Source organism: Phodopus roborovskii, unplaced genomic scaffold (genome assembly GCF_943737965.1).
Source record: "Phodopus roborovskii unplaced genomic scaffold, PHOROB, whole genome shotgun sequence".
Taxonomy (NCBI): Eukaryota; Metazoa; Chordata; class Mammalia; order Rodentia; family Cricetidae; genus Phodopus; species Phodopus roborovskii.
In genome coordinates this window covers 37,925,994-37,935,000 of record NW_026126418.1, presented here as the reverse complement: position 1 = coordinate 37,935,000, position 9,007 = coordinate 37,925,994, and the positions used below count along the sequence as shown (strand labels likewise).

Genomic DNA, 9,007 nt, shown 5'->3' with positions numbered 1-9,007 from the left:
TTTCAACCATTCACAGCAATATTGAAGCAAACTGAGAAATATAGGTAAGATAAAATGTTTAGAGCTGCTAAGAAGCATAACACTGGCTCATGTTCTGAAAGTAAGCAAGCTTGCAGTGGATGTGTGAGGTTGAGTGAGGAGTTTAGCTCTCAAGGCTTTCCTGTGCCTTTCTCCAAGTTCTTGAGAACTCATGCAAGCTTCCTAAACAGAAACCATAACTTCAAAGCCTGACAAACATTGGTGGGGGGGCTGATGCCAAAGAAGAAGCCTGCTCTTAGAATGGGGTACAGGTTCAGAGTGAGAACCAGTATGTATTGGTGATGACATAAGATGCTCCCCTTGGGAAGATCTCACTGTGACTAGCTCAGAGCAATGGCAGGACTCAGATGCAGGGTCTCATCTTCCAGGGACAACCTTCTGGATGTAGAAGTATAAAGGCAAGGAGGGATTTGAGATACAGGTATTATTACTACTAATTTCAGGTCCTACTTATTTATTTTATTTTTTTCTTTTTTGGTATGTTCTCCTATGTCTGTGTTAAAGAAAAAGTAGTTTTGAAGTAAAAATCTTGACATTTACTATATTTGAGATATGAAGAAACATTTCAAATCCGTGTATTCAATTTTCTTCTTTTTAAGTGAGGAAAATTTTATACTTTCTCAGAGTTATTTGGGAATTTAACCAGAGAAATGTATATTAAAACTATAAGATATAGTAATTATTTACTTTAGTATAGCCATTATTTACATTTATTTTATAAACAATGTAAGAGTCAAAGTTAACCAGTAAGCCCCACTTGCCCAAGGACAGATAACTTCCTGGAATGTTGGAGGCTATGGTTCTTGGTAAACAACAAGTCACTTGTTTTTACTCCCCTTAACAAGTTTGTTTACACCAGATGTGCTAGATCACATGTGGGTGAAAGGTACATAGGCAGGAAATATGTCAGGATGCATGCTTGCTCCTGATTGGACCTGATGGGAAATGCAGTGAATTGTAGTTTTTGCCTCTTTAAACTTCTGCAAAACATGACTCTGTGGCCATTTCCTGGGAATGCAGGACCTGGCCAGAATACTTTCACCTCACCAGTATTTAATTAAAGCTTGCATTAACGTAAAATTGTGGAACTGGCTTATCTCTCAAAAATCTCAGAATTAATAACAGGAATTTCAAAGGACTACCTTACTTGGTAAAGTCCTTGAGCAAAGGTACCAACTAACGAGATCCTGTTTCCTTTCTTCATATGATTCAATTAATTCATTTGAGATGCCTTCTACTAAAATATAATTCCCTTTTTAAAGACATTTTTAGCTAAAGTTTATGTAAAACTTCAACCATTTTAACCCATTCTCTGGTCACATATATATCTTTGAATACATTAAATTTGAGAGACTTTATTAGTTCTTCAGAGTATGAGATATACTATTATTAGGATTCTAATTTACATTCTAGTGACACATAAATTCCTAATTTTAAGAGACTAGATTTGTTAAGAAAGGCCTTACTCTGTGGTTCCTGTCCACTCTCATATAGTTTATCAAGAATTTCAGGTCCTCAAAGATATCACAGAAATGGAAATTACAGGTTTCTCTCCCTGATAGACATAGGTATAAAAATCATCAGTAAATTACTTGCAAGTTTCATCCAAAATAATATAAAAAGATCATCGCGACTACGTTGGCTCCATCCAGCATACATAAATAGATCATTGTAATTCATCAAATGAATCAGCTCAAACATAAATCACATGAGTATCTCAATGGTTGCAGACAAGTTCTTTGACAAAATTCCAAATCCCTTCATGGTAAAAGTCACTGAGGCTAGGGATGGTGGGAATATTCCTCAGCATGATAAACACTATGCATTACAAACCTTGAGTCAACACCACACTAAGTGCAAAAAAAAAAAAAAAAAAAAAAAAAAACCCAAAGTGCTCCTACTAGAACCAGGAAGAACACAAGCCCACTCACTCCATTCCTATACAATATAGTGTCTGAAATACAACCTAAGCCATATGGCAAGAGAAGGAAATAAAAGAGAAACCTGAAAAGAACAGGAGAAAGCATTCCCAATTGCAGATGATCATGCTTCTATGTCTAACTACAGACTGCTACAAAACTCTTAAAACTGAAAAGCACTACAAACAACATGGCAGAACACAAAATTAACACACAAAATCAGTAGCTTTGGGGCTTGACAGATGACTCTGAGGTTAAGAACACATACTGCTCTGGTAGAGGACCTGAATTTGTTTCACAGCATCCATATTGGGTAGCTCACTATCACCTGTAACTCCAGTTCCAATGAATCAGGTGTCCCCTTTCTAGCATCTGTGGGCACTTTTGCTCTCTCTCTCTCTCTCTCTCTCTCTCTCTCTCTCTCTCTCTCTCTCTCTCTCTCTCCTCTCTCCCTCTCTCTTTCTCTCACACAATGCACACACACAATTAAAACATAAAATCATCTTTAAAAAGCCAGTGTCCTTCCTGTATACACCAGTGACAATAATGCTAAGAAATGAGAATGAACCATATACACAATAATCTAAAGATTAATTTTCAGCAAAGCTTGCCATACTTACTTTTCATTTTTGCATGTAATGAAATTAGTTTATGAATCCAACTAGTAGCTGACCTACCAGAGCTCCGCTGCTGAGCAGGATCATGAGAACAATAAAGCTTTCAAACCAGCTGTGTTCAACTATCCTATAGCAGGTCTTCCTGATGGTCCACCAGACTTTCCCTTTCCCAGAGTCTACATTTACTTGGCAGCATGGAAATCTCCGTACACAACCTGGAAAGAAAGACATGCATAGAGCACCCTGATACCCACAATAAGAACATAAAATATGTTAATATGGGAAAACTTTCTCCCACAATGACATCATTTCTATTTTCTAATGCTGCATGACACTGCCTTCTTTCGTTTTCTACCTCTTTTTTTGTTTTCTTTGATTTTGGTTTTCTAAGATAGGGTTTCTCTATGGTTTTGGAGGCTGTCCTGGAATTTACTTTGTAGACCAGGCTGGCCTTGAACTCACTGAAATCTGCCTGCCTCTGTCTCCCAAGTGCTGGGATAAAAGGTGTGCACCACCAAAGGCCTGCTCATTTTCTAACTCTTATGGCATATTTTAGTATCTGTCAATTATTTTTAACTCAGGACATATTATCTCCTGTAATTTTCTGACTTCTTGATTTCTTCCACACCATTTAAATTATTTAATGACAAAATTTGTGAATGATAGAACAAACATAACACTGAAGCAAAAAATAATTTCTTTCTTTTTTTTTTTTGCTTAGAGAAAATATAATTTAACATTATTCTACCCCTCAATTTAAAACTTTTTGAAGGACTGGGAGTGTGATTTAATGGATGAAATGTTTGCATAGCAAGCATGAAGCTGCGTTAGGTCCCTAAAACTGCACACCTGTAATCCATGCAAAGAGATAGGAAGTTCAATGACATTCTTGGTAATGAATGGAATTTGATGCTACATAAAAACCTGACTAACAATAAAAGTAAACACAAAACATATTGAGAAAAGTAATGGAAAGTCTTGAAAGTAGTATAAAAGCCTAAAAGCTGGGTGTTGGGGGCACATGCCTTTAATCCCATCACTTGGGGGGGCAGAGATAGGTGGGTCTCTGTGAGTTTGAGGCCAACCTGTTCTACAGAATAAGTTCCAGGACAGGCTCCAACGCTAGAGGGAAACCTTGTCTCTAGAAACAAAACAAAACAAAACAAAACAAAACAAAAACCAAGTAATATAAAAGTCATTAGAAGATTCAAGATTCAGATAAATATATTTTTTATCTGTTCTAAGGTTAAAATATCTGAATCAGGACTCTTACATTTAGATTATCTCGCTAATAAAAAACTAAGGACAATTTTATTAAAATATTTGGGCTTATTCATTTTTTCATCAAGTATTTTAATGTGTGCTTGCATATAGTTTCTTCTCCACAGGGAACTTGCTTTTCATCTTATTTAGGTTAAATAGGCACAGAAATTAATGAAATAAATGGATAAACAACTAATGTCAGATACATAGAAGTCATTTTGGAAGAATAGGAAAAGTCCACATAATCTGACTTGCATACTGAAAAAGAGGTCATAAGAGGTTTTCTGGAAGAGGCAGAAGCCTGAAATGAATCAAGACATTGATATGAAAAAGAGTTCAATTTTAGTGAAAGTAAAATTTGGAAGAAGGTTCCTTGTAAAAATGAAGCAAACAGTCGTTTATGGGAATTATAACATTTCACAATTATGAAAGTGATGTTCTTACAGGCACAGGTGAAAGAAATGGTTAGAGAAATTGGACAGATTTTGAAGGTTGAGGAGTAAGTGATGGAGTATAAGGAAGGAATGGTATAGGCATTTAATTAGATATCCTCAACAGTGTATGGTGCTAGTAATTGGAAGAGAAGTCCTAAGTCATAGAGCTTATAGGGTTCTTATACTGTATCCTTGTCAAGGGGAAAGTGTAACAAGTAACTGAAGCAACAACAGATTCAAGACATTTGTATTATCAGCAGGATTTAGTGATGAATGCCATAAAATGAAGGTCATAAAAATCTGAGCTGCCCCGGTGGTTGATGAGCTAGAGGCGGTCAGTAAAACCTCTCAATATAGGTGTATGGTAGATGCCTGAGGTCTGAATCCAAAGGACAGAGGGGAAATGTGGTACAGAAATCATTAGTACACGTATACCAGAATCATTTCATGAGGTTACACAAAATATTTAAGAACAAATCATATTGGGAACAGTTTGTGACAATACCACTAAGGGACAGGATTCAGTGGTGTGCAGGAACCATACTGGTTCAACATAACTCCCTGTAGACCTGTCTGTCAAGAGCTTTTAAAGTGAGTTGTTATTTAAAGTCAGTGTTATTAGGGATCAAGTTATATAAACTGAGAATTCAAAACTTTAAGCAGAAATTGTTAAGAGTCTGCCCCTTCTTACTTAATATTGTCCATCACATATTTATGAGGCTGCATGTAGCTTTTCCTGTTGAATGGTGGACTGTAACACACTAGGTGTCTTCTGTGTATCTTACATTCATCAAGGTCATAGCAGTGGTTTGAAACCAGGCTGGCAGAAACCTTTATACAATGAAAATCCATCATAGGTAATTGGTGGGGATTTTGTGTGTGTGTGTGTTTGTGTGTGTGTTTGCGGTGTGTGTGTGTGTGTGTTTACACATAAGAAAATGATGGGGGAAATGTTAATGAAGTAGATAAACAATAAGCATATGTTGTGTTTATGGCAATTAATTGTGGACAGCAGAAATCACTGAGAAATATTTTCTTATTATTCAACTTCTATTGTGTAGTTAGTAAAAATTGCTCAGACCATTAATGCAGGAGTGGAATTATGTTTGTTTCAGTAACTAATATAAATGAAGACACTGACTGGTCCTCATGAACTATATTTGCTCATCTATTATAGTTATAGGAAGTTGGCAGAATTCAACAACAGTATTCTCTAAGACACAGTTACATATGTAGAATGTCTAATAATATGTTAAATATAATAGTATTATTTATCAATATTCTACTTATTAATACCAGAAATTCTTATACTAAAATGCTATGTGAAAAAATAATTTTTTTTTCTCTTGAACAACCAGTTGTTAAGTTTTGACCTGAATAACACTAGGACTAGTGGAAGGAGGAAACAGATTGGGAGTGGCAGGTGATGTTCATGGAAAGCCAAGAAGCAGGGGTGGAGAGGAGATGGACAGACAAAGAGAAATCTGAACATGATGGGCCAGAAAGATCATCACTACAAAGTCTGGAAGCATATTAAAATGTTCAAGTTGATTTAAAAAATAAGTTAATAACTAGAATTACTTGAAAGATAAGAATTGTAACTGTAGTCAAGATTTTTTTCCCTCAGATGTATTTTTGCCAGTCTTAAAATTGGAAGAAATGTTGTTTTTTTTCTGACTACAGAAAGAAAAACACACTGCATTGTAATTAGAAAACTAAGGAAAGTTTTGTCTGAGGCAAAGCCTCATAAATACTGCCTCTAGGGTATATCATACCACAGAGAATTTCTCTTTTATTTGAAGCAGGAGTGCTCAGTCGCCTGCCTGACTTTCATGCGAAGGAAAATCCCCAAGGGCTTCCAAGCTAGCTGGTTAGTAAGGTTATCATACCTTCTCTTTAGAATGACTATCAATTAAATATAAACACAACAGTACCTCTAAACATTCTAATGAGTCCCAGAGGATAATCAGGTCTTTGTCTTTTGGATGGGTTCATTAGTCAGATTTTGTGATGCATTACATAAAGTCTGGGCTGGGTTTCATCATTTTAAACCAATAATCCCTGATAACAAAGAAACTATCCAAAGACAGATGACCCAAGCATATTACAACCTGATCAATATAATCAATGTAAAACTGGTTAGGAAAACAAGCTGTTTAATATTTTCATTTTAAAAAAGTCTTCATGTACTAACAAATGTTGCGTTCATAATTTCCTTTCAAAATGAGGAAAATAAAAGTCTGAATGAAATTGCTTATCCTATTATTAAACAGGAATTGGTTATTAGTTATTTGCACAAAGAGGCGATGAACTGAGAATATTTTAAGCAGAAGATAAACTGTCTCTACCTACCAAATTAACTGAAAACCTACGATTTAAAAAAAAAGGTACATTTTAACTCAGATGTTGATGACATAATTTACTAATTGAATAACTCCAAAGGAGTAAAATATAGAAACAAGTAGAACTATGAATTATGTCATACCCTTAACTACTTGGTTTGTCATACTCATAATTAACTTATTTCTAAAACATTGAGGACAGTCGAATATCATGACACATATGGAAGAAGTCAGAGCCTTGGGCTAAAAAGGCACAAATAGAACTAATGAAAGACATGGTATAAGAGAGGAAAAAGTGAAATAAAAGGAAGACAGAAGGCAATCGATAAAACAAGGCAACAGTAAGAAACAGAGAGGATCAATTAGCTTTGAGGCAATGAACAGCAAAACCAAACACCTCCCTCCAAAAAAAAAAAAAAACCCACCTACAAATGAACAACAAAACAAAAACCCACTCATCTTTGGTGGCAGCCCCACTTTAATTTGAATAACTTGTTAAGACAGAAGCCATACATTTGGATGAAATTCTTTTTGTTTTGGTTTGTTCTAAGACAAAGTCTCCTACAACCCAGGCTACAGAAGTTAAGCCTTGAACTCCTTATCCTTTGATCATCATCTCCTAATTACTGGATTGCTGACACATAGCAGTTGGCCTGGCAGAATAAAAACTTTAAATATTTTTAACTCAACCTTTCTTAAGAGAACTCTATGGCTTTGCTCTTGCACTAATTCCTATAAACACAAGATGTATTGACTGGTTATAATGTTCTTTTGTTTCTCATATAAAATAAATTTAATGTGTATTTAAAGAAAATCCAAGTGTCACTGTAGTGTAGATACGTTTATTTTCCACTTACTTTGTTTAATATACAAATGGCTTAGGAGACTTCTTAAGAAAACTGTGGAGCCTAAAATCAAATGTGTGGTTTCTATCAAGAACGTTGATGGAAGTGATCCAGTTAGTAGACTGTATGTCAGTGACACTAGTGTTAGCATAGTTTCCATGCAGGGTTGTTTAAATTCATGAAAACTTTTTAAGAAGTGAAAACAAATACATGGTATTCTGCTAATTCATAAGGATTATGTCATTTGAAGACTTCAATATTACACAATAAATATGTTATTGCCAGCCTGACAGACAAGGAGGAAACAGGAAAATGTAGGTGAATAGAAATGGGTTAAAATAAGTTAAAAGCTCTAGTGGAACAAGCCTAAGCTAAGGCCAGAAATTAATAGTTAAAAATAAGTCTCTGTATCTTTATTTAGGAACTGGTAGGCCCAGTGAAAATTCTAACAGTTTAGTATGGCAGAAAATGAAAAGGAGTAAGTTGATTTACTGTTAGAAGTAAACAGAAAACTGTAATCAGAATGCATGGTAGGAGAAAAATCTATTTTCAGTAAAAGAAAAAACAGTGGGAAAAAGGAGTAGACAGACAGGTCAAATGTAGCACAGGATTTCCATACCAAGTAAGGGACTACAGGTTCTGATCAGATTGCTAAAGAAATCCCCCAATTTTAGCATGCCTCAGAATCTCCTCTGATGTGGGTTTACCTCTCTGTTTCTATGAACTAGAGACTGAAAGAGACTGAGGCTTCAAAGTAGTTTATTGGGTAGGTCAAGGATACATATATAGAGTTAAAGGTAAAATAGGGGCAGCAACGCTCATTAAAGCCACAGTCATAATTTAAGCCTCTCTCGTTTTCAGAATAGCATTTTGGCATGGCATAGCTCATGGGATGCACATAACATGGCCATTAAAAGAAAGAGAAAAATACTTGAACAAAAAGACCCTAGCAACACCTGTCCTATTAATTTGTATCTTAGTGTGTTGGCTAGTTTTGAAGTCAAATTAAGAGCTATCTAAGAGGTGAGAATCTCAATTGAGAAAATGCTTCAGTAAGATCGAGCTGTAGGTAAGTCTGTAGAATTTTTTTTTTAATTTAGTGAGAGAGCCGCAGTTCATTGTAGGTAGTGCTACCCCTGGGCTGGTGGTCCCGGGTTGTATAAGAAAGCAGTGTGACCAAGCCATGAGGTGGAAGCTGATAAACAGAACTCATCCATGGCCTCTGCATCAGCACCTGGTTCCTTATCAGTGAATTCCTGCCCTGACTCCCCTCAGTAGTGGAATGTGATGTGGAACTATAATTCCCTCCCTCAATTTTCTTTTGGTCATGGTATTTCATCACAGCAGTAGAAACTTTTAACTAAGACACCTAGTAATATGAATTTAAGGCCCCAAAGTGAGAAGTGTCCAGATCCTACACTAGTAAAGATGCACTGACATTGGAAATTATTGTCAATAGATGTCATACATACAGCGGCCCTTAGATAGAGAGCCATGCTTGGAAGAACAGAACTCCTCCCCCCTTGTTTTTTACTTTTGGAAATAGCA

The 9,007-nt window shown here is 35.8% G+C and overlaps 1 protein-coding gene and 1 long non-coding RNA gene across 2 annotated transcripts in view; one reads left to right on the top strand and one right to left on the bottom strand.

Moving 5' to 3' along the window:
• The window catches only part of Scn9a (sodium voltage-gated channel alpha subunit 9), an 86,259-nt gene that overhangs the window by 17,411 nt on the left and 59,841 nt on the right, over positions 1-9,007 (bottom strand). The window contains exon 18 of the mRNA XM_051184563.1: positions 2,636-2,790. Coding sequence (XP_051040520.1) covers positions 2,636-2,790 — 155 coding nt within the window. The remainder of the gene's footprint in view (positions 1-2,635; positions 2,791-9,007) is intronic.
• The window catches only part of LOC127222467 (uncharacterized), a 101,905-nt gene that overhangs the window by 56,278 nt on the left and 36,620 nt on the right, over positions 1-9,007 (top strand). The gene's annotated exons all lie outside the window — the stretch shown is intronic.